This window comes from Micropterus dolomieu, linkage group LG01, assembly GCF_021292245.1.
Source record: "Micropterus dolomieu isolate WLL.071019.BEF.003 ecotype Adirondacks linkage group LG01, ASM2129224v1, whole genome shotgun sequence".
Lineage (NCBI taxonomy): Eukaryota > Metazoa > Chordata > Actinopteri > Centrarchiformes > Centrarchidae > Micropterus > Micropterus dolomieu.
The window spans coordinates 42,620,616-42,647,725 of record NC_060150.1 but is presented as its reverse complement, the minus strand read 5'-3'; the positions used below and the strand labels follow the sequence as shown (position 1 = coordinate 42,647,725).

The following is a 27,110-nucleotide window of genomic DNA, read 5'->3' as shown; positions in this document are numbered from 1 at the left end:
GGGGGGCCTCAACAAAATGTAGCGGAGGAGAGCTGGATGCGCTGTCTGTCAACCATCCCCTTGTTTCATTGTAGACAGGTCCACATGCCCCCACCTCCCGTCCTGATTGCACATTCTCCACACTTTCTCCCGGAGATTAGAAGAAGGGTGGGAGAGGGTGCACAAACGGGGATACGCTATGCTGGACAAAGAAATAGCACATCCCTCTATCTCTTCTTCTGCTGCACCTCCTCTGTGTGCAGAGCGCCATAAGCACCATGGGGATATTGAGACAGACATATCCCTCCTAGATGAAAGGGGCATTTCAGTCACACAGGCCCCAAAGGTAAACGTGGTCTGAGTTAGCAAGCAGCTCCTCGTTTATTGTGGAGCAGCAGAGAGACTCAAAGGCACCATAACACCACCAAAAGCAATAAAGGGCAACTGCTCTGTTCACACTTCTGACAAGCTATTTGTGGCTCTAGCAGGCCATAAAGACGTGCACTTATTTGCCATTGTTTGTGATGCCCTAACAAAGTTTGTCCCTATGGAGGTTACTGTGATTTCCCTCCATCTATTTTCTATCACAGCGCAGCAGCAGCAAGCATTTCATTTGCAGATATGAAGCCCTGACGGTGCTCTTGCCTTATCATTCATTATTTGTGCAAGTGATTATGCATGAGATAAACCTGACAGTTTGGACCCCCCCCCCCCAACACACACACACACACACACACTCCCCTCACCCCCCCCTGGAGGTTTGCATGACAGCACTTAGATATTCAATATTTTGTTGAGGCTAAAGTCATGCACACTGTAAGCTGCAAACAAAACAAGGCAAATATTGACTAAATCCTATATAAAACGATTCCCCATGCTGCATTTATTATAGCAATCTGTAATGCTTCACTACGTCTTATTATCTATTCCACCTCTTTCAACCTGCAGCCTTCACTCTTTTGATAAGAACTGCATAAACACACTGCAGAAATTATAGTTTCGACACAAAAAAAAAAAACAACTGACGGCATACAGCACCTTCCCCTAATGATAACTGAGAGCCGACACAGTTAGACAAACTCCTCAGACAGCAGTCACCGCTGCACAAACATCGCATTCACAGGGCGGCCATATTCATTTGTATTCCTTTCTGTGCAAGAAAGACATGCAAAATGTCAATGACAAATTTGTCTAGACGCCATTATCTCGGTCTGGATTCCACAACAGAGCCATACTGAGGCTGAGCATGGCCGCCCATGGTTCATTTTAGCAGGAGCACCAAAGAAATGTTGATATATTTCCCAGGGGACAATATGGCTTTCTCTACTGCAAAAATCCTTTTTAGAGAACACATTTTGCTCAATTTAGCGATGAAGCAACACAGTCCCGAAATTCATTTCCCAGACTGTGAATTTCAATGAGTACTTAGTTACAGTGAAAGCTACATGGAAATAATTCTGCAATTATGTTGCAGTCTAAATTGGAGGCCAATTAGTGCGCCATACACTAAAGTGAAGGATTAGCTGTAAAAGCGTCACTTCTTATGGACAGATGTTTTGCTTGTGCAAGTGGATAGTTTCATGAAATGCATAAAATAAATTCTAATTAACAACAACTGTTGCTAAGTTTTCTTCTTACCGTAGGTGGACAAAACTTTGCTCATTAGTTTGACTACTTTCTTGAAACAGTTTTGTTTATTTCATTTTACAGTGGATTAAAAACAAGGGAAATACACAATTTACATTTCATCAAAAAAAAAAAAAAAACATTTTGAATTTAAAGTACATCTATTAACAACTGGGGTGTTGAGCACATGAAAGCCCAACAAACACTGACATAAATACACTATTTGCATATCCTAATTAAAAAATGCATCTACACTGACTTCATTATGCTCAAACAAGTTTCTACTGAGTTTGTGTTCAGCGAGGTGAACGTTTTTCTGAGATAGATTCTGAGATATTTGGAGGGTCACTTTTTTGTGACTTTTTTTTTTTCTTTCAGCAATTTTCAGGGAAGTTGTTGTGTTGCAGAAAGTGTCGCTTTCACTAATTACAGCACAGTTGATTTGACCTGAGACACAACCACCCACAGCAGAGGCAAACTTCCCTTCACACACCATCTTTTGGGACCTGACAAGTGCACGTTCCACCAAAAAAGTCAGAAACTGAGTTACATGAGCACTAATGTATAAAATATTATGTGTTTTGCTTCCTATTGGCTGCAGGATGTGGTGCAACTGTGTTTCTCAGGGCTTCCTGTCTTTAGCTGTGCAAGGCACAATTAGCTCCTGTAACACAACCATCCTGAATATTTTGCAAGATATTGTGATTATGAGAGTAATCCACAGCATTATGAGTTCTTCTTAACCTCTGCTTATCTATGAAGAGCCAGCTGTGCATGCAGGCCTTTTCTCAGCAGTTTCCTTCTTCAGAAGGCACAAATAACCTCTCTTTACTGAAGCAGAAAAACTGCTTTTCTTATACTTTTTTTATTCTATTTTATTCTTATTATGTCTGGGGGAAAGGAAGGAATCACAGACAGGGCAAAAAAAATGAAACCATGTTACCAGACACTATATGGCCAAGAGAATGTGGACATGTGGAAATTACACCCACACGTAATTGTTCAGCATTTCTTTTCAACACCATAGGCATTGCTGCTATAACATCCTCCACTCTTTTGGTTTCAGGCTTTCCACATAACCTTTGATCCTGGCTGCACATTTGCTCCTATTTAGCCACAAGAGCATTTCAGTTAGGAGAGACTTGACTGAGTGAACAACAATTTATTATACGCTTCCATTTGATTGTGACCACTACAAATATGATTCAGCTGTATTAATACACTTAATTTATTGTGCTATCCATATGCAACAACTCTAAGCAGCATTTGCAAAGGGGCGCACAGTAACAGCAGCTAATTCACCAAAGACCAACTTGGGTGGGGGAGTATCTATCTATCTATCTATCTAGCTATCTATCAGAGAGAGAGAGAGAGAATGTGGTCAAGATGAGGAAGACAGCAAGAGAAAAACTGAGAAAGAGAGGGCAAGACTTGGCATCGGCTCATTTAACTGCAGCCAGAGTACCAGCTGAGAAATATGGCTGGCGTCCCTGGCACTGGTCACTTCGACTTTGACTCGGAAAAAGACACAAAGCACACATAAGTTATATTGTGACATAAATATAAACCACAAGTTTAGAGCAAATTTCAGAAATTTTTGCTAAACAAATTGTGAATTATTGCGCATTTATGAATCTTTAGTGAAATATATTAAAAGTAGTCGTGACAAGTTTACATAATTAATCAAGCAACAGTATTTCGGATAAATCAAGGCATTTCGTTGCTGCTTTACACCTACGAATTTTATATTTTCATTTTATTTATTTTTTATGTATTTGAGTCATGTGCGCACAGTGGTGTTTTTTTTTGTTTGTTTGTTTTTTTTTTTAATAATTAGCCGCTATTGGGAAAATGCTAAAACAGCTACAGTATGTCTTGTTTTAGCTGCATTTGTGATGACTGATCCAGGTTAGCACTAACTTTAGTGACAATTACTGACTACATCACAAGAAAAGCCACCCCATGTTTCACCAGTTAAACACTTTTAATGCAGTAGGACATGTTGGGTAGCTAATACAGCTCTAATACGGCTGAGTGAGGCTGCAAACCACGAGATAAAATTTTTAAATACTAACTCAGAATGCCATGCTGCATCGTGTCCTGTGAATGCCTTCTGCATAGGCCATTTGATTCCAGTGGGAGGAATGTCGGACACAAAAAAATAACAAAAACATATGTAAAAGGTAATTAAAGAGTGTAATTATGTTCAATGAGCCTCGCTTGTGCAAAAAAACCAACCATAAATAGTAGTAAACATGAGTTTGATTTCATAAAAATATTTATATATAGTTATAAATTTTATCAAGAAAACATGTCAAATATTCTTTGGTTCTAGCCTTTTCATGTGAGTAACAGCTTTTTCCATTTTCTCTAATTTTAATCTAAACATGTTTGGGTTTTGGACTGTTGGTCAGACATAATAAAACATCTGCTGTCACGTTGGCCTCTGGGAAAATGTGATTGAAATTGTTCAATTTGTCTGGACTTTTATTTATTTATTTTATTTTTTTAAACACAAAATCATTAAATGTAAAAAATGTAAATAACTGTTGACATGAAAGCAGAGTCCCCAGTAGAAGAGGACATTTTCCAGGCTGAGCAGATATGACAAAATATATCATCTCATTCAGTAGTGCCTTTTTAGTCAGTTATCTTATTACCACCAACTAGAATTGAGAATGACTAAGCATTGAACGCTACTTTCTTCCCCACTATATATTCATTGTCATCACCACATCGCATTTTTAACTTTTCCTCCTAATTACTTTCCTGTAAACTTTTTGAGAGGCAATTATCTTCTCCTTCTCTCCACCTCTCTCTCACACACACACACACACACACTATTAAAATTCCAGAGGCAAGCTTTGATCACCAGTACATTAGCTTTACATTAGAAACAATCATTATGGGGACATCATCCCCACGACCAATTTGCCTTCGGAAAATAGTAGTGCTTGAGTGTGCCGCAGCCCACAGAGGACCAATGAGCCACACCAAACTTGATTAGGCCTCATAGTAATGTATCATTCCTCCTGGCCAAGGCTTTGTAGATGAATGACTCGTCTTCATATTAAAACGCGCTATCTGGAAACGGCTAGAAACGGGAGCGGACTCATTTTCAAACCTCTTTGAGGAGGTTTGCTCTGGCAGAGAAGAATGTGTCAAAAGATACATGAGTAATGAGTTCCACGTGTTCAGTCCACTGAGATAAATCCTAGGCAAGCATTATAGGTTTGATTTCCAAAGAGCCACCTCTGAGGCTGCAGCTATTTGGTTTGAGACGGCACATCACAAGTATAACATTTTTTTGACTGCGGCGCTTAGAAACATATTTAAGAAAGTAACACTTCTTTTATAGAATAAAAAGTAAATTTTTATCAAACATGTTTTGATGCCCTGCTGAGAAAAAGAAAAAGCAACCAGATGCTTTTTCCTCCAAAGGAGAAATTGTGTCCACCATAGAAATTTCCTCTCAAGGTTTCAGAACAAAAAGGGTTGAGCCAAAGAGACCCCATCCCCCAATTCTGCTTCATACCTTCATAGTATTAAAATCATCTTTAATATGCAATAACACCCTATAAATAAAAGTATACCTTATTAAAGTCGGAAAAAAACCTCCTCAAGCGTAACTGATACACACTATCCCATGTAGATGTGCTCATATAAAGAACATAAAGCCTCTTCATTACCAGGCCCCACCATAAACGGCTATCAAATCTACCTCATGACAGCTTTATGAGTGAATAACAGTCGCCATTTTGTGGTTCGGGTTAAGTTTCATGGAGCAGATGGGACTGAACTTTAAACTCAGCAGGGAGTGAGCCGCAACGTCCAGCTGACAGTGAGGATAGCCTGCCTGATGTTTGATTAAGAGGCACGTTGACCTTTCCGAGGCTCCAGGGGGCACTGAGACACACTCTCACCTGACAGCCTGCGAGTCAGAGCAGTCTCATTATGGCCCAAATCTATCAGTCTGCACAGCTTTTTCCTCTTGTGTTCGCCGGGGAAAAAAATCAAATGCCATTGGTTTGTAGAATAGAAGTAGGTGTTGAGGAAGATGTCACTGAAAGGGAAGTGTCGAAAGGTAAACACAGAATACTGGAAGGTGTGTTATGGGGTTAAAAAAAGAAAAAAAAGGAGTTGATGCAAGGTGAGATATGGTATATTCCTGCAGAGGCCCAGTACTACTGCAGTTACTGTGAACTACATCCCAAAGCTGAATATCTCGCTCTAGAACACAGGTCAGTCAATAAACCAAGCACAAACTACTCTCATACCATCTATGATAAACACAAAGGCATCTTCTGAGCACAGCACTGATGCCTTTACCAAAGATTGTAATTGATGGCCAGGAAGAAGCTGAGGCGAGTCAATACAGTGTGATGAATTGGACCTGTAAAGTAGCATTGGGTGTGCACCTCTACTGTTCATGACAAATTAGCCATGTCAGACTCTAGGTATTTCCCTTACAATCAATACATACTGACAGAAACGCTGCTGAAGCGAGTTTTAGTTTAATCATCACAGAGACGAAGAGAGAAGACAGACATGGACACAAACTAAAGTCACAGAGACCTTTTTTTTTGTTTTTTTGTACACCTTTTTTTTTTGTTTGTTTTTTTTTTACCCTAAATCAATATCAAAGTGGAGTAATTCCTTTAAAGAACAGATGGAAAAAGAGTACTCTGTTGCTCCTACATTCAAAAGTGGGTTGAAAGATTGGGTACTAACCATACCCTGGACTACACATCTACAAAACTGGGGGTCAGCAAAAGCCAGATTTTCAGCTGGTGTTAAGTTGCCTTTTAAAAAGGTGCTATAATCTATATTTTTATAATCATGTAACAAATATATTGTGATGTGAAAGGGGTCACTCTTACACTGCAGTCCCCCTCAGCTCTACGGACAATTTTAACATCTTTCAGGTCGTTGTTTTGGTTTTTATAACAGAATCTTCACCGTTTCCTCTCACAGCACAGTTTTCATTTAAAAAAAAATTAGCAAATAGCTGATGAACATGTTGTGTTTACAGCTTGTTGTGCTTCCTTCGCCTGGACAAAATGAAATCTATTAATTTTCTCAATATTCACAACTAAAAGTCTGCAAGACACCAGCAAAAATCATTTTAGATTAAATATTCAAAGCCATTTTCTCAATAAATGTATTACAAGAAATCACTACCGATACATGCGTGACATAATAGCTGTGTCCCTACTGCCTCAGCATCTGACCACCTCTTCAGAAGACGTGTCGAACCACCATACCATTACCTTATCGTAACCTTTGTTCCATCTCACACAGGCTCCGCCCTCCACTGGACTCTATGGGTACAGTGGTGCCCGATGACTGTCCGCCCTAGCCGCGACAAGCCAGTCTACCACACCAACCCGGTGTGACAGAATGGTGGGTCACCCCTGAGAAGGTCGCTGGACCGATTGTGAAGCTCTGGCTTTTCCAAAAATGGGCGAAGAGGTGGAGATGACGCGGGCCGAATGAAGCCTGGTTGCTGAACCACCTGACAATTGGCTTCCGGTTATGGCACCCACTTGTCACTCAAAGCTGCCATGTTTTTAATTAACTATGCTTAACTTTAAGCCTTATTTTAATTTAAAACGGGTGAGTTATACAAACACCCGCTCCCTGCACAGTTGTCATGAAGGTCGAAATTAGTTATAGAGGCAGAAAACAATTTAAATTTCTCAAGTGGACTTTCAAGGAGCAGTTGTTGGCACTTTTTCGACACTGGAGGTTGCCACTTGATATTAACATGTCTGTGTATGTATATGTGTGTAAAGATGCACCAGTGTGCCACTAGGCCCATACTGTACTGCTGGGGTGGATACCTGCCAGTGAGCATCTGCCCGATCAGTGGGGACCGGCAAATTAGCCTGGGATGCTACAGTAATCCATTACTTCAGCTTCACCGAGCTGCCTGTATGAGACACTACAGCTCAGTCTGTGTGTAATATACAGTATAGACCCTAGACTTCTGTAGCTGAGCAGAAATGTTATAAATAAAGTCCAAAAACTGTATATCACTTGCTCATATGAGAAATGCAGCTATGTATTACTAAGAGGTATGTCCTGCAACTTCTAACCAAATTTATAATTAAACCATTTGGTGTTAAATCATCCTGTGAATTCACTTTGTTCAGCATTTTTGTTTGTTTTAGTTACAGTAAATGAAGAAGTTTCACACTCCCTGTAGCAGCTTTATGTGCCAGAGTTTTGATAACCTCAACCTCAACACTGCGAAGTTACTGACTCTGGCATTAGGGAGGAGTCATAATAAATCTTCAGAGAAATGTATCTGCCCACATTGAGGAGACATTTCACCTCATCCTGACTCCATGCCCTTCAGCGCATTACTCCAGCCTTTGCAAGCATGAGTAACTGCTATCAGATGCTAAATGTCTCCTTATACCCATCAAACCTTACATTTTGAGGTTCTTTTTATTGTGGTTGCTGTTTTGGGATTATGTTGTCTCTTCTTAATGAACCACATCACAGCTAACTAGGAAGACAGCTGAATCTTTGCGTTTTCATTGTCTGAAGAAATACTAAACTAAAATTTTCCAGAGTTTGAAAAAACGATTCAAATATGCATGGCATGATTGTGCCCTTTGTGTTGCATCTAATGAGTAGAGAAAAAGGCAGTCTGTGAGGCATTCAAGAGGCCACCAATTAATTCAAATGAATCCCTAAATCCATATCATAATTAATAATACATCAGCTACACAAGGCGCAGACGCACAAAAGTTAATTTAGCAGTGCAGAGCGTTTTCCCAATGCACTGTGAGGTAATATTCTTCTAATGTTTAGGGAATACACAACATTCTCCTCAACAACAGGTGCTTTTTCATTTTCTGTCTGGCTAGCGTTTAATGATCTCATTAGACAGCCACTCTAACAGGAGAACTGCCTATGGCACCTCTGCCACACGACAGGGAGTACAACAACAGCGCAGAACAGGCAGGCCGGGCATCTGTCTGATGTCACAGTTGTAACAGAAGCTGCTTGCTTACAAGATGGACAAGACTCTGAGAGTGTACTAGAGAAAAGGCTAATTGAATTCCCTGTGTACGGCCATGCACAAAGCCCTCCCTGCAGCAGGGAGACAGGGGAGGCAAGCTAAGAACCCCGTTTGACTGAGTTGTACATCATTGCCCAGAATGGTAGCCGGCAGTTTCCCCAACTTCCTCTGCCAGGAATCGAATGGCACAGATTAATCATAGATTGCCTGATGGCATAAGGCAGAGAGAAAAGGGTGCTATAGGCTGATCATAAAGCTTTTAGAACAGACTCTCCTACAGCAGAAAACCATATAACAAAATACCCCGCTGGTGTTTGAAGAGTTTGTTTACATATCCTTGCTCATCATAATAAATGAAATAAAAGAGCGAAAGATTCTCGAGATTAAATGTCTTCTCTTATTTTACGATTTCATCATATGCATTTTGCTGTGGCTCATTTTAGAATGAGGAAAATTGTAATATGAAAATAAACATCATATCATCCATCCATCATGATGCACAAAATTAAACTAGAACTATTTGATGAGCAGAAATGAATCAGTAATCAGTAGGGCTGGAGCCTCTAACAGACGTAATTTTCCCATGTCGGTTATTTCGTTTATTTAATCCTGTTAATACTGTGTTTGTTGATTTCCTCTTGAAACATCCTGCCGCATGTGTAGTAACGTGACTCTGCCCCGTCCAGTCCTGCTCAGCCTTCAGACCAGAGTCTGAAGCACAGTAGTTGTGGAAACAACAGACAGACCTACACTGTACATTTACTGCTACCAGACTTCTTACTCGCTTAGCATCACTTTCTGACGCTCGTCCACTCAATCGGTACGCAAAACACATTGCACTGCAGTGAAAAGACCTAACTCCGCTGCACCTGTCACGTAGATGTCCTTCGATGAATGAGGAGAGGAAGCTAGCAAAGCGTGATTTACCGTGCTCACACAGTGTGCGGGTGAAAATCATTTGTTCCGCATTGATATTAAATAATTGAGTGAAATTTTAGTAGCAGCGGTCATAATTCATCAGCAGCAACGCGCCGAATATAGAGGAACCATGTCTCCATAATGTGGACGTCAACATTAACTTATCTATTAAAATTTGGATAACCTAATGGATTTGTGAAATCTGTGAAAAACTAAACACAGCTTTAATAATTGAGCATATTTACAGTACAAACCTTGTCAGTGAAATATCATGGCAAAAGACAACATCCAAAAACAAAATAATCGTTCAATAATCATAATCGAGGTGAAATGTTCAATTAATCGCGATTTAGATTTTTGGTGAAATCGTCCAGCCCTAGTAATCGGATCATAATTTGAGTGATCATTCAAGTAAAAATTCCAAACATTTGCTGGTCTCTGCTCTTCAACTGTGAGGATTTGCTGCTTTTCTGTTTTATCTCACTGTAAACTAAACATCTTTGAGTTTCTGGCTGCTGGTTGGACAAAACGGAACATCTGAGGACTTCACCTTGGGCGCAGGGAAGTTGTGATAGACACTCTCCCCTTTTTTCTATTTCACTACTTCTGATATTTTAGAGATTAGATTTTAGGCCAGTAGATTTATTGTGACAGCCTTTATTAGATTTAAATAATCAATAGTGGAAACTCTGAATGAAAGAGCATAGTTTGAGCAAAGTCAGGAAATGGGAAGAAACTTGAATGTCACTTGAAGGGTAATGGCAAATACCCTAAACACATTCCAGCTGGAAGATTTCCATGTCCATATTCATGACTGGATGATTTTTCATCTCCACTCGGTTTTGTCTGTGCCTTCATTGTCGTGAGCTTCTGCTACCTTTTGCTGTTGTAGATTTTAGTCAGAGTCCGAGTGAGAAAGATGTTTATTTGCCCAGTCTCACAGAATGCGGCTAATCTTGGCAGAGTTCTGGCCGAATTGTTTTCCTCAGCTTAGTTTTCAAATAGGCTTCCAAACTCCCTCATCATGCTGGACCGTGTGGTCCAATTTGAAAGTCAAAAAACTGGCATTGCCCCCTTTTTCCCCCCGCGGTCCATCTGTCTATCAGTCATTTTGCCTCTCTCCGTCATTCACCTAAATTCTCCTCATACCTCGTTTAACAGACTGTAACTGCACTACAGCCTTTTCAGCATCTCTCCCCATTTTACCAAGCTTATCTTCAGGTTATCTCTGTTTAGAAATATCTAAAACATCTATATATACACACACACACACCCAAGATGGTAAACAGTGTAGTGATGTAGTGAGATGTAGCGATTTCAGACAAATTGAGTCATTGAGTCGTCCGCTTGCTCATTCTGTGCACACAGTTGCCTGTGAAATGCAATTACACTCAATGCCATGAGTAAGTGGTGGAAACCAGCTTATCATGTCAGAGTCCTAACGAGTGTTACTGAGGGAAATCATCATTAATGCTGAGCACAAACACAGAGTTCACCAGCAAGGGGAAAAAAGCAGGCCTTCATGAGAAGAACATCGTTCACGTTATTGCTTCTCATTGTCAGGCTGAGATAATTACAATAAGAGAAACAGACGTTATACACTCATACTTTATATACACTGTACACAGACTCACTTCTTCACTGCATCCACATCTGGCATTATACAACAGACCACCAAATTAGCCTCTAATTACGATGCTGTCCATTTATTGTGTGATGTCCTTTCAGAACATTTCCTGTTCAAACAGAGCCAAACCTCACTACACCGGCCTGAAAGCACACAAGCTTAAGAAACTATACTGGTGGTTTTGGATGTTTTACCACGATGACTACAAATGGCATATACAGCTATTGCTGTCCACTTTCCAGAGTATAACATATGCTTTTAGATTAATTTTCTTCCTTGCAGGCAATTTCCATTAATTCCAGTGCACTATAAGAAAATCAACTTGCGGAGACTTGGAACTTGCTTGAGATGTGTAATCCATCACACTGAATGTTTCTCCACCCTTATGTTTTTTGTCAAGGTTATGTGGTAATGCAGCTGTGGGAAGACAAACTTACACAGGTATGTAGGAGCGCTCAAGCACACAACAGCAGCAGCAATGCTTTCAATGTGAGAAACAGACATTTACATTTTGCTTTTCACACCATTCTAATTAGCTTTTTTTTTTCCCTCCACATGAGCTTCATGGGCTACAACTGTAAACTTCACTGTGGCCTACTCAAATCTCTAGCACTTTTGTATGTACCGACAAGTACATATTTCAAAGTGGTCCCTACTTTTAAATGCAAGTGAGTGCCTATCTACCATACCTCCCTCTTTCCATGGTTTAAATTATCATTCTAATTGATTTTCATACTGTAGTAAATTATCTGGAAACCAGGGACCAAAGTACAACGTAAAATGAATGTGAAACCATGCAAACCACCGATACCTTCAACATATTTCTACTCCTTCATGACAGTTTATTATATCAATAAGGGATCATGGATTTTTAACTGGATTCACCTCGTCCATGTTTTTCCATGAAAAGAGTAAAGTAAGTGTCACTCATATGCAGCATATGAAGCGTTCACGAAGGGACTATCTCAGTTTCACTATGATGAATAACTACACATAAAAACAGAAGAAAGACATAGACTACTACTACTTGAACGAGCCCAATTACAGCATCTCCTCATAAAAGATGAACATCGCAGCAATCAGACTTTAACTAGCACGCGTCCTCAATCTCAAGATGCAAACAATGTAGGGATGGATGGGGCGGGCTGTATGAAATATTCAGCTACTGTATACTCATTATTTCGCTGGAGCACCCAGCATGGTGTAGCCTGGCTAAGTGGTGATTGATTGCTCAAGGCCGGGGAGAGGGTGCAACAGACAGAGACGGCAGATACTGTATGCGCAAGGACGGTAAATGCTTCTGAATATCTCAAGGATTTTATGTGGGACATTTCCATGCATGAGGAAGTAAAAACAAGACACAGCACATGGTGGGATGCCATCGTAACAGGTTTAAATATTCATTATCTCTGTAGTGTGAATAAAATGAATGGAGCAACAATAAAAATAAAGTAAACTGTAATTCACTCAATATGGATTTGATACCAATAACCATTATTTTGAATCTTCTATGACTTTGAATGGCTGCATTTTCATGCCAAAAGAATACAATTAGTCACTGTGTTCGCTGGCATCTTACTATTGGCATGGAGTAAAAGAAACTGAAACAGACTATTGTGTCAGGCTAAGACTCAGACAAATGATTTTAATTTAATTTGCTCTTTAAGGCAGGATGGAACACCACACCACAATATTTTAATGCCTTTAACCGAATGATAACTGTTCACAATAGCATTTAAGTGAATACTAAGTTGGTTAGGACAGGGCACCAATTCACATAACAATTTACACGGATAGGAAAATCTCCTGAAAGGTCAAGACATTCGCACAAATTTCAGTGGGAGATAGTGGTCACTCTTTGTGAATTCCTCAGACACAGACAACTTAAAACTAATTATAAAGTCACACTTTCATAGTTAGTTAGTTAAATTAGAAATGTTTAAGAGATATATGATTCAAGCAGTGATCCAGCAGAAGTGTCTAAAGAAAAGTACAATGTACAGTTGGATGATGTCATTACAAAACTATTCCGTCATTGCTTTTCTTGGTTTGAGAACTAAATGTGTTGAAATGTTGTTCGCTTTTAGCAAAACCCCCTACTTGCAGAGCAGTGAGAGTGAAATTTGAAAGTTAGAAATTTCAACATCAGATAAAGTGATCCTTAAATTACTGGAATTGATCCGCAGCTCCACCATTCCTCAATTGCAGTCATTTTGTGCAACTCAAACATATGGACAAACAAGTGAATAATGCAAACCAAAAAGTCTTTAGGTGACACATTTAAAAATGATTTACAAATAAATCCAACTAACTACGCTTGTCATACAGTAAGGTTTCAGCAACAATGCTGCAAAAGTTGATAACTCTAGCCATCTGTAAGCGCCGCTTGATTGCTTGACAAACAAAGAGGAAACACTCAGTATGATGGATTCCAGTGTGCCTAATGAAATGCTGCTGTTGATGGCACCGCTGAAAAACTGCGGCCCGCATAAAGGTCACTATAAATCAAATCCCAGCCTTGCTTTCCAGATTTTGCAAGAAGCTGACCCCAATCAAGTTCATCAATATCCACAGCCTCCCCGTGACCAATGTCAAAATAAGAGCGCAAGCTGGAGTACTCACTTTGCACAATCAGTTTATAACAACATACTCTCATTACAGACTTATTTCTTTAAAAATAAATAAATATATTTATTTATTTTATGCATTATAAAAGAGCAAAGACTTTATTTTTAATCTACAAATAAATATTTTTGTGTATTTCTCTGTTTTATAATCACAATAAATTCAATATATTTGGGGTTGTGATTGTTTGTCTGATAAAAAACAAGCACTGGTAAAGCTGGTGGAACTGGTGATTCACAATTTTCTGAAATTTGACTAATTGAACAATCCAGAGGTTTTCAAAGTGGGATCAGGCCTCCAAAGGGTAGCTTCAAACTGTTTTTGGGGAAGCTCAGAAAATGGAAGTGAAAAAAGTATTACATTAGTTATTATATTAGTTATCAGAAGGAAATGATCTGTGTGATTACAGTGGTTTTGGGAAAGTGTACTGTCTTTAACACTTTCCCCAGAGTCAGAAACTAATAAATGCCTAGGACAGACCTTTTTGTATGTATTTGGTATAGTTTGACGTTATGTCAAACAAATATTAGGTGTCCATAGGGTCAAATAACATCATAATAATCGCATGTGTATCCAGAACCTGAGCAAAAATAAATAAATAAACTAACATGGTGTGAGGAGGCACCTTCTTCCAAACTGAAGGAAGGTCCACAGTCTCATACTTTGAAAATCCCTTGATTAATTCATTACATAAAAAACTGTCTACACATTATTTTATAATTAATAATTAGCTGCAGCCCTGTACAGCTCCTCCCATCACAGTGTTGTTCAGAAAGTCTTTACAATGTGTCTAACACCTTATTTCAGATCCTGTTTAATATTTTGAAAGCCTTACAATGCAGCATCTGCAAAGCCAAAAGAGCTATGATGGCAATGCTGACTCACTCACTACAAGTTAGCAGGTAACAGGTGCACAGATACCAGATGTCTGGAAAATCATGGTGCAGGGTGCAGCAGGCATTGCACCGCAATCAATAAAGCAGCATGCATGCGGAGGTGGACAAACAGCGCTGTGATTTCACTTCTTCACGTGGTTTGAAATGAGCGGGCACAAAAACAAGTGAAGTGAGCTATTGACATATCAACTACAAGTTGGCCCGCAGCCATGAAGATTATATTGAAAAGGCATTAACTGTGTAGTGGAGCACCAAATCATACAGGGTGGTCCTCCGTCAAAATGCACCAATCAGCCTGAAGGAGAACAAGCAGTTGTAATATGCCGAAACAGCTGTTCTGAGGTACAAAACAGAGGCATTGTTCAGTATGTAAACAGGACAACATCTGTCCTCCAGTCTGTGCTCTGGGGGAAAACATAATGGACAGCAAATTAGACATATGTTCAACAAAGGTGTGGCGAGTTTGTACAGCTTGTCGCTGTTGTCTGGTGGAATAGTATCTTTAAAGTAATAAACGTTCAACATTTAAGAAGGAAAGCCTTGTTTGTAGCTTTTGACTTTCTCTTTTGAGGCTGGGCAATAGGTCAATATTGTCAAGTCAGTATTATCAATTACATCGACTTTTGGAGGAATTATATTGTGACAATATGATTGATGAAGTTATCCCTAATAACTTTGAAATATTGATATCCGTAAGACATGACTGTAACCCTAATGACTATCAGGTCATTTAGTTGATAGTATCTGTGTTTAATAGTGATTCATTCTTTTATCATGTGGCATAGATTTTGTGCTTAAATATTCAAAAGTAGAGTAAAAAGTAAAATAACTTCCCAGTAGGGAACTTGTGTTAGATCATAATAAAGTTTAATAAATAAATTAAGACTTTCGAGTTAATGAGACAAAGGAAGCCCTCACTGGAGCTGTGCCAATGTTTACTCAAACTGAGAACTCAAAAACAGTCTCAAATATAATAACCATGACAACAAGACCCTTCTGGGTTAGTCCTTTGAATGCCTCTCATCTTTTACAGCGATAAATCTCTCCGCCCATTGTATATATTGTTTTCTTTTTCATTTCAGCCCAGAGAAGCAAATCATTAGTTGTTCAACAGCACCGCTGTCTGTGCCCTTGAAGGGGGATGTCTGGCTATGTCAGAGAAACAATTAGACACAAACAGAGTGAAAGAGATGAAGAATGAGTGTCTGAGCTCTTTCAGTATGGTCTCACGGTTGTGCCAGAAACTTGTACATTTGTAGACATCAAACGCGCAGGGCTCCCTACGCTGTACTGCAAGTGAACGCGGGAGATAATAGCATATGTATCCCTTGGTAACATCTTTGCTGTCATTACCCCCGGCCCTTAGGCATCTAAATACAGACGGTTAGCTGCAATTTCCTGTGCAGGCATAACACCTTGGGGGTGTTTTGGCATCCATTTTCAAGTACTAACTGTTTCACTTGCAGACAACAATGTCGAACCGTTGTGTTTGGTGGTCAGAAATCATGCGGTGCAGATTTCTCCCTGTTATTGAGAGGACTTCCCACTGAGACACAACAGTTAGTCTCCGTCCCAAGAGTATGGGGCTTATTGTGCAGGAAGCAATCACTTGGTGCAATAAACCTGTCATACTGAAGCCAAAGTACATTGTCTGCATTGCTGTCATGCACTTTCCATGTTGCCACCTGCTAAATTCCACCCTAGAGGTTGAATACTGTTACAGCTAAATAAGTCAATCAATCAAACAGTGAATTCAGGATTTCAGTCATGTGAACACAGCAATATGGTGATGGAAACAATCAATCAATATCCAAATGCACAAAATGAAAGGTAGGAATGTGCATTTCTTTCTGTCTAGGGGCAACAAAAAACCTTGAGAGCTACAGTTAGGGCTGGGCGATATGGCATTCACGATAAAAACATTTCATATCATTCGATATCGATAATCATCACCATATGTGTCAAATCATTATTTCTTTCAAGTTTAAAGGCATATTTTTGCTCCTGAGTGAAAATTGAAGAAACCAGATGGTTAATTCTGTGGTTAAACTTATCTTTATGGTCAGAATGTGACAAACACTTAATGCCAAATAGTGGATCAATTCACCAGTCTGCGGTAGAACATTCAAAACTACTATCTTTTCTACAAATATGATTAGTTAATCTTTTTTCCAGGTCTTTTTTTTTTTTTTCCCCCCCTTCAACAAAAAAAATATTTTAATAGAAGAATTAAGTGCTAATTTGTTCATGATTAAAATGAATTAAAGCAAATATTTATTGACGATATATTGAACATTTATCATATTGTTATTGAGGAAAATTATACTGCGATAACTGTCATTATTTTATTGCCCAGCCCTAGCTACAATGAGGCCTGGTTCAGTTCTGGACTAAACGTGTAGATCTCACTGTGGTGTGTGAGTGTGGCAGCAGACTCCTCTCAGAGATGGAGCCATTCTGGAGATATTTATTTTTACTGGGTGCAATTTCACTGCATGTTCAGTGCACTCCTCCTGCAGGAGTGTTTCTCCAACTCTTTTTAAGGAGGAGTCATTTAGTGAGTTGGCTGGACTAGCCTACATCTCACTCTCACCTTAAGCTAAGAGGGGAAAAAACATTTGATTAAATAAAAAAAAAAAAAAAAAAAAAGGACTAAACTAAGCTGCTGGTTCAGCAGAGCATCAAGGCAAAACTTCCCACACTGGACTCCATATACTGTTCACACACACACACACACACACACACACACACACACCACTGATGACCCACTCCACCCAGCTCACCATCTTTTTCAGTGTCTTCCTTCTGGAAGAAGTTGCAGGTCACTAGGAGGCAGGAGAGAACTTCTTAACTGGAGCTTCCTCCCCAAAGCCATATGATAAATACACAAAAGTCAGCCCATACTAAACACCTTTAGGTGTAGCAAAACGGTATGATTTTGTTTAGGTACCAAAACTTCTTGGTTAGGTTTAGGAAATGATTGTGTTTTGGGTTATTATAAGTAAATCACGTGACAGCAGGTGGGTTACATTGGAGTTACTTAAAAGCCCTGGGCATCTCATCTGGACACTGAAGGGTACCTTGTGCGTCGGTATTTGATGCCCGGAGATGACACCGTGTTCTCATTGCATGTTTTTTTCATGCACTTATGTCCTTTATGTTGTCACTGGAGTTGTATGTGGTGTACTGTCACAGCCAGCCATTCTATCTGTACTGGCATTCATTCCACCATCCTAGCCGGGCAGTGATAAAAGAAACTTAAATCTAATTTTCAAGAGCCTGAGTGGTTCTATCAACACCTCAATTTACTTTCTTTCTGATAGCATCCCTTCTTCAGATACGGTCTTACTGACTGCTTCAGGCTCCAGATTCTCCCTAGATTCAAAACTTTGTCAAATGTAAATAGGACTGCAGTGCAATTGCCTGCTGGAATGAAAATAATCACTTTATATCTCACTCAGCACAAGTGACTCTCTGATTTGGAAATTGACCAAAATCCTCATGATAAACACCCGTGTTTACTTTTCATTATGCAGGGATAAGAGAGATAAACACACTCCGCACATCTCCGCACAAAATAAGGCCACAGGGAGTAAAAGAGTGTCTTTGGTGAAGGAACCATTTAGAAAAGCCTGACTCCACACAGCTGTGTCCCACATCTTCCAAAATGGCCTTGAGTGCTAGCAGAGCAGGCTTATTCAGCTATAAATAAAGCAATCATGGGGCAAATCAAAAAATTAGCATCAAACTAAACTGCCCGGGAACGAATAAGTTGGTCATACTGATATTAAGGCTCAGTAAAATCAGTGAGTGGCCCATGTTAAGACAACATCAGCAGAGGCACGAAATAATGTGTTGATGCACAATGAACTGTAATATTCCCCAGATCAAAAGCTGAAGGAATCAAAAGCCTTTAAAAGTCATGACACTGGGCCTTAATATCAGGAAGAGCCCCACAGGTCATTTCCCCTCACATCCCTATAGCTGCCTGCAGCTTCCAGCATAAGGACAGCCAGGGTAATATCTGCGCCGCTTTAGATGCAGTAAAATATTTATGGGACCCTCCTTGGGCAAAAGGTTACCTCTGTCCTCAGAAGCTTCACGAGGCAAAAGGGACAAAGCCAAAAGTCGGCAGTCATTATGATCAGCCCCATAAAAAGAGGACAAAAACTTTCCAACTCCTTTAACTGTGATTCACATCCTCCCTGGCTCCGTTAGGTCGGCTCTACTTGCAAGCAGGGAAGGACACGTGAAATCAAAAAGGGCGTGAACTATCAGAAATCACCACAGTGTGTTATCCCACAGATGCAAAATGCCAAATGTAACATGTGAAATATAAGCTTCGGTCGTGCACCAAAGCGCAGGTGGATAACGGGATACTGTAGGCTACTTCCTAAAGATTCGAGTAGCAGAAGGATCGACATCATTTTATCGGCGTCATGCAATATGTGTGCGAAAGCCCGTCAAACAGCCACCTTACCATTACGTTGCCCTGCATCTTTGCAGTCTCAATCAGATTCTTTTCTTTCATTTTTCCTTCCTCCGCGAGTCTGATCGGCGTCCGAGCGGTTCGATTTGTAGACTTTTAGACAGCTTCTGTCAGATCCCCGTCCCCTCCAGTTCGCAGCCAGACCTGAGCCAGTTCATAAGTGGGTGGGCTTACAACCTAACGGATTGATTTAAAAAAAAAAAAAAAAAGAAAGAAAAAAAAAAAAAAAAAAGGGAAAACAACGTGGGCTCTCCTCGGTGTGCTGGTGAAAATGTGTATCAGCCGAGTTGTCCTTCCTTGCATACCAAACAGTAGCCTATCATACAGGGGGAGCAAAAACCGAAGAGGGAGTTAAGTTTGAGTGCTTCATGAACCACTCCTAATCATCGCTTTACTCTGGCAGGGAGATGCGCAGAAGAAGCTTTTTTTCCCCCCTTTTAATGTCAGTGGAACATAAAATCCTTCTTCCTCACATTCATCACTGGGAAATTGACAGTCGGTGCGTGTCCAAGCTGCTGCAGGGGATCACTTAAATGTCATGGACAGCTATAGGCTTTAACCTGCAGAAAACTGACCACAGTTCAGCTGTAAATTTACACACATGATAGTCAGGATCATGAAAAAAAAACTGCTATCATGAACATCAGGGGTGCATCCTCCCAGGCTACATCTGAATGATGGACTTTGATGCGTAGTCAAAACCTTAAAAGGTCGTCATGATTGAAGAGGATTTGGTGATCTCCCTCAGTGCGTCTTCCTTACTTACTGTAAATCTTTTGGCTCCTTTATTCAAAGCCAGCTCTCCCCAAAAAGTTTCACTGTCCGGTGACCAAATGTGGCACTGAAACATCATCCACACAGACAGTCCACAAACAGCATCAGACGTTTCCAATTTTCAACTTACTGCGTACTGTCTGTACACTACGTTTGGTTGCACCAGCAGTCTTTATAACCACACACACATCTTGTTATTCACCTAAAACAGAGCTAACAAATTGTAATAAAAACATCAGGTTCATTAGGTCCCCAAGAAAAAGGTACTAGATCTTATTGATTTCCATTATATCAATAACAAATCACAAAAGAGGTATATAAAAAGGAAACTAATTGCATGTACTAGATGTTAACGCATCGAGACTGCTACTTTTACCTTCAATATTATTTTTAGTATTAATATTCACCATTTCAAAAGACCAAGCCCTCTGTATCACCAGCTTTCAAGATGAAGGCTGCCTTACTTCTCGCTCTCTCAAGCTTTATAAATCAATATCAGTCTGAAAGTGTATCTTTGGAGTTCAGACACTCAGTGTTTACTGTACTGCACTAGTACACTGATGATGCAGCCAGGCAGCTGAGCGTCCTAAACTCACAGCAGCAGTTCACCGGGAAAAGGTCCCCCCAACTGGGAAGTGCAAACAGCATGTCTCACATAAAAGTGCCTGGAATTAATTACTGTGGATAAGGCTGTCAAAACAACCTAATGGGGGCATCAGGCTCCCCCGACTCCAGCTGGACTGCTGACAGAGGGAGAACACAGCAGTTGCAAAGATAGGTAGCTGGCTGCGTTGCTTCATTACTGTGTCTGCATTTGTTACGAATAATTACTCCATGTAGTCTTTCTGTCAAAATCTTAAAGGATAACCTTCATAACACATCATCTTTAACTGACGGGATATAACTCCGGTAAATAACAGCGTTGCGCTTCGCAGATAGCGCCACATTTAATCAGGTTTATGTATCAAACCTTGACCCCCCCCCGAGCTGCCATGTTCTACAGATGCAATATTGAATTCACCATGTTGTTTATTCCCCCTGCTAGACACACCGGGCCAAGTTGGAATTCATCACGTGCAGGTGTGGCAGCCAAGGACATCTGTAAAAACAATGTTGGCCACGCAGGATCAGCTGCCTGATGTTAAGACTCTCAGAGAAAATGGCTGGCCAGGTATGGGTAAGTGCTACTACACCCTAAACACGCAGTTGAGTTGTCACAGAGCAGACAGTAGCCAAAACTACCGAGCTGCATGGGAGCTCTGCTGGGGAGAGAAAATGTGCTGTAGTCTTGACAGCTGCTGCCCGACTCCAAAATGGAGAACCACAAACTGCTGGCAGAAGTGAACTGCAACATTACTGTACATAGATGCTGTTGTTTTTAAACACATATACAACCACTTAAAAATGACCACACATAAGTGAATTCATACATAAATGCGACTCTACACTTTCTACAATATCTACACAGTATGGTTAAAGTGATGGAAAGTTCATTGTTATGGCAAAGAGACTACGAGTAAGGTATGGGAAGTGTTAAGAAAGTGAAACACAGGAAAGATCATGGTTATACCTTTCAAAGGCAAAGGTTCAGTGAAGGTCTGTGATGGTACACAAACTCCAGCATGAAAGTCACAAGAGAATTAACTTCCTCATCCTCTATATCCTTACTCTCTGCCTTGCTACAGAGCACACTACTTCCTATGTTAGCACTGAACCTTGGTATTGGACATAAATCGTAATATTTCAATATGCAGATTTGAAACAACCCCTTCTTCTCTCTTCCAGTGTTTGAAACATGCAACTTCACATTTGTTGAAGAGCGATGAGTGGGTACATAATGTGGCAACCACGCATCGGTTAACCCTGACAAAAGCTGTGTCCTACTGTGATTCACCTTATTGATCCAGAAATTAAAAAGGTATTCATTCATTAGTCTGATAATTTGTTCATTCTGTGAGGGACCAAGCAAAACAGGCACAAGAGACACAGTGAGAATTAAGTGTTTTATTTATCTAAGCTTCAATGTCCATGAGACACAAAATACTTTAACTGGAGTATGAATACATTTTACAGTAAACAAGGCAGCCCTTCCTAACCTCCAACAAACCTAAAGCAGAATTTGAGCTGCAAGCATCAACACTCAAATACACTGTGGTGACTGACTGAGACAAAACAGGAAACGTTGTGTACACAAGCATAGGTTAAAAATAATAGCAGTAATAATAACTAGGCTTGCAAGCAAGTATAATGGGGTTCACTTTTTACTCTGTCTGCACCAAAACATTTCATTCCACACTATGCAGTATCAGCTTATGTTTAGGTAACGTTTCCATTCTTATTCGGCGGGCAGGTCACATGAGGTGACATTCTTGTTGTGAACATTTAATCTTTTTAGACTCAGTGACATGATTAAAAATAAAATGTATGCTCGCTGTAGCCATTTTATTAGAAAAGAAAAACAGAACAAAAACAAGCAACCCTAATAATACTAAATTAAGAAATGTAATTATTTTTGGAGAGAAGGCTGACTTGGCTGTTAATGTAAAGAATGGCTTATGGCCTTGGTGAAGGTGTCTTTAAAAGTGATGTTTGAGAGACTATTCAAACTACACAGCCTACCAGCCTACAGTAAACATTCATTTTACAGTGTTTAATTACAAAGCCCTCAAAGTCCTAAAAGATGTTTTATCTTGTTTGTACATTCATTTAAACTCTTGTGTTCTCTCTCCCTGCTGTTGGTCAGGATTCATACTGAACACATTAAGGATTAAGAATTGAGCTTCCCTATGAATACTGAGCAGTTTTTTTCACTAGTTAGCTCAAGTTGCCATAACTGCCTTGTCATGACAGAACAGATACTGTATATAAATAAAAGTAAAGTCGCTGTTTTACTTGTATATGGACCACTGCAAATACTGACATCGCTTAATTAGATCTGTCACTGGCATTCAGCTCAATAATATGCACAGGATAATTATCTATTTTTGTATCATGTCAAGGAGAACAAATCTTGTTTTAACCACAACCATGTCAAATCGCTGAAGCAAGCCTCCATAGACAAGTCTTTGTGACCTCATATTATATCATTTTACACATTGAGTGTTACATTATAACTGTGTGTGTGCGCGTGTATTTGTGAATATTTACTGTAGAGTTTTTTGGTCTGCGTGGGTTCCAAACCAAAATTCTTTGAAGAGGCGGGAAGCCATTTAAACAAAAGCGATTAAACCTTGCCCAAATCCTGGATTGATTGGCCTCGATCCCCAGTGGAGTGAGTCCAGAGAACAAGCTTCATTCTGGTGACGGCAGTCATGCAGCACAATAAACTCAACTGAGACCTTCACAGAACAAATCGATGGTTTCATTATCAACTTAATTACTTGATACCATGATATCCTCTATGCTGCAGTCACCGTTGTCTTTTGCTGTTTTAATGACAGCCTGAGAGATTCTGGACTTGATTCAAAGAGGAATAAAATGACTGTAAGCAATATCACTGTCAAAGCAAATTGAATCCAGGAAACTGAGACTGCCATGAAATCCTTTCCTGATACAACTAGACTATCCAGGTGCTTTTGAGTTCAAATGTGGCTCAGGGTTTCGGCTATGTTAAGAGTGGTAAACGATGAGCAAATATGGTGAAAATATAGCCATTATGGAGCAGCAGGAGGCAACTATTTCAGCGCTTACACTGTCCACTGATCTGCATCTCAAACATCTTTCTCTACGAATTTCTCTAAGAAATGCTGGGTGCACCTCTCAGCTGGTGGGGAGCTCCACAATCTAGATAAGAGGTATCAGCTGACCTTCCCCGCCCCGGACTGTCAGAGCGACAGATCGTTACCATCTCTAATGAATTCAGGAGCAGGGGGGAAAAAAATGGTGCATAGGCATGTAAAGTGCACATTAATCTCAGAGCCTCGATGCAGGAGGTCTATTAGCGGCATCACTGCCACATACAGAGCTTGAAAGATCATGAACGTATGTGGTGTTTGGTTAGATAAATGCCAGTATGTCTGGTGGTATATTATTTTTTAGTTTGCCTATAGAAAAGTAGTTTTAGCCTTTTTTATTTTAGCTTTAGAGAAAAGCACTCTTAAATTCAGAATTCTGTAGTTCTGCAAATGCACTGACTTTAACACACCCTAATAAAATATGACATAGTAAATTACAAACTGCAGCACTACCTCACAGACTGTCCCTACTCAGTAGCAGTTGGCAGGACGAGACAGAAAAGTTCCTGTAATTATTTTCCAACTTAAGGAGGACTTTTGCTTCCCTCCACCCCATGATGACGGAGCCAGTAAGCACATCTGAATATTAATGGAACAGTTGCCTTGAACAGCAGGCGTTTGTCAGGAACTTGGATCAGATTCATCACTTTAACCTGCTCTGCTCCGCTCAGGGACGGATGATGAGTTCCCACAGCACAGCAGCTGGCTTCGGCTTCACAACTCACTCTTGAGCAGTTCAAAAGGATGTGAACACGAGTGTAAAGTGAAAGTACGGGAAATGAAAATCAATGTTATGCATGCATAAGTTATTCTAAAAACATTTTCATTTTGACTTTTAATAGATGTCTTCTTTTTAAAGTAATAATACACTTTTTTGGAGGTTACTACTCTATCCCTGATTGATATAATACAGTGACTCAATCAGGTCCGTGAAAGAATATGTCCTGAAGAGGTCAGGTGGGACTTTTTTTACACTGCTAGTGCAAGTAGCACACACATAGACTATCAAAACCAAATGGACATTTGAGAGGTTTCACTCAATACTAAACCCTTGCAATATATTGACAGGTAAGAATTATTGTTGACATGACTGACTGTGGTCAATAGATGTCTTCTTAATGAATGATACATTGATTGTTTGCTAAGCCCTGCCTGCCTGTCGAGCTTTACATTCACACACAGCCAGTATTGGAAAAAGTATTCGGATCCTTTACTGAAGTAAAAGTACTAATACCACACTGAAAATACTCCACTACAAATAAGTCACACATTCAATACCTTACTTTAGTAAAAGTATGTAATAATATTATTAAAATGTACTTAAAGTTAAAGTACTGTAAGTGCAGTAAAGATTTCCCTGTCAGTGTTTCACTATTATATCTGTTGTTTCTGCTATACTGCCACATTAATATGCATGTTGCATTTTACTGCTGTGGATGTTGGTTGAGTTCATTTTAACTACTTTATATACTGTTGGGTAGTTTATTCTACAGCAATGCATCATGGTCTATAAGATCATAGCCTACATGTAGCGTCACTGTCCTGTGAAAACAACATACCTCTAAAAAGTAACAGAGAAAAAACAGCCCTGTTTTAAGCTTTGTGACGATGCATTTTCCAGCTGATCCAAGGGAGGTTTAAGGGGAGTTTATTTGGCTTAATGAGTAGGAGAATTAGGAGAATAAACAAACACGTAATCCTCCAGTTTATCAGAAATATTCACATTCAAAATCACCAAATTTGGAAGTACTTGGTTTTCATTTGACAGGAAGGGTATGAAAAAATGTAATCTGAAAAGTAACTAAAGCCATCTTCACCCGATGATGATCTGTGTGAAGACACAGAAATGAAAAAACAGCATTATTCTTAAACTGCTGTGTAGAGCTAGTTAGTCCTCGATTTACAAGTAAACCATGATAAGGAAAAATGCAAGAATATTATTAAATTTTACATAAACATAACCCTGTGTGTGTTTGATAATGAAATGGTCCTTGGTCTTTGAAGTAGCGCTTAGTTAGCTAGCTATACAAAGTAAGACATGTAGTTAGACATGCTAACAATTGCAGCGTACATTAAAGCCAATACACATGATTTAATTAATTCCTTACACTTTTGCTCGTGTTTTTGATTTTTGAACATGAAAAATAAAAATAAAAAAAAACACTATCCTCGAAAATAAAAGGTATCAGCAAATGATTCATATTTATGGTTTCTGAGCCGTTCCAGTTCACTGACTCCATGTGGGTGTGTTACACACAGTGAGTGGGAATGTGGGAAAAACACACTTGTTGCTTAAAGACCTTCCCTGTTGGTCTGTTAGAATCTCAGCTGCTAATATTTACACATATGTCCCACTCTACTGTCAACAGACTGTAAAACAATAAGACTCAGTAATGATAACAACCATTAAAGTTGACTGATGACACTGTGCGTTTGGCTGTACCCTGCACGTGCCTGAGTGGTTCATGTTTATCCATCAGGGAGATGCAGCCCACAGAGTTTCACAGCCCCTCTGATGAATTTCATGCAGTATACCTAAGTGGATGTGATGTGATTGTCCAGCTTTAAAAGTCAAGACCAGTCAATCTATGTGGAAAGTCGCTGGTCCAGGATTGTCCCAGTTTCAAGCTGGGTGTCCTGAGTCCTGACAAATAACTGTAAAACACTAAAATGTCCCGGTTTTCAACATTCGATACAGAATTGTACCAATTTTCACCACAGTTAATATGATAATTATGATATTATACTGGCTTTTATTGACGTTTATCATGCTCTGTCCCGCTTAGAATTACCTAACCTACTATAAAAACGTTAACAGTGCACCACATGTCTGAATTCATCACTGATTTGTCTGTATGTGTGTGTAAATCAATGTGTCATTGTCAAGGCTGTTGCTAGCCTTTGGATCATAGGCAGGAGCCATAGCTTGCGGCTCTTTCTGTCAGAACCTGTCAGTATGCTAACGGTTAGCTGTCAAGCCAAAGAAAAGGTTGGTCTTTTTTTCAAGAGATCCAGGAGGCTTACTGCTTCTTCCTTCGTAAAGTACCCAACAACGAAAACCCTCCGTTCACGGGAGTCCATGCTGTTGAAAGGTGCACTTGGTACATGTGTTAAGTGCTGAAATAATTGTCCCCCATCCTGCTGAAAATGCCTATGGTGCGTCCATAAGCGCATACATGTGTGCGCACATGAACATGCGGTACACTTAAAGGGGATCAGTTTGGACGTTTGAAAATAACACAATAGCCTTCATTCTTCTGGGAACACTTTCCACAAGATTTTGGAAACTGGGTGCAGGGATTTGCTCCCATTCAGACACCAAGAGTTTTGGATGGGGTTGAGGTCAGGGCTCTGTGCAGGCCAGTCAAGTTCTTCCACTTTTTGTTTGTTTTTTTTAAATAGACTTTGT

At 39.8% G+C, this 27,110-nt stretch overlaps 1 protein-coding gene across 2 annotated transcripts in view; it reads right to left on the bottom strand.

The window, feature by feature from the left end:
- The window catches only part of LOC123961428 (dipeptidyl aminopeptidase-like protein 6), a 238,933-nt gene that overhangs the window by 199,167 nt on the left and 12,656 nt on the right, over window positions 1-27,110 (bottom strand). The window contains exon 1 of one of the 2 annotated variants that reach the window (XM_046037031.1): window positions 19,185-19,314. The exons of the other annotated variant lie outside the window; for it this stretch is intronic. Coding sequence (XP_045892987.1) covers window positions 19,185-19,235 — 51 coding nt within the window. The 5' untranslated portion in view covers window positions 19,236-19,314. Of the gene's footprint in view, window positions 1-19,184; window positions 19,315-27,110 lie in introns of those variants that run through there. 2 annotated transcript variants of the gene reach the window in all.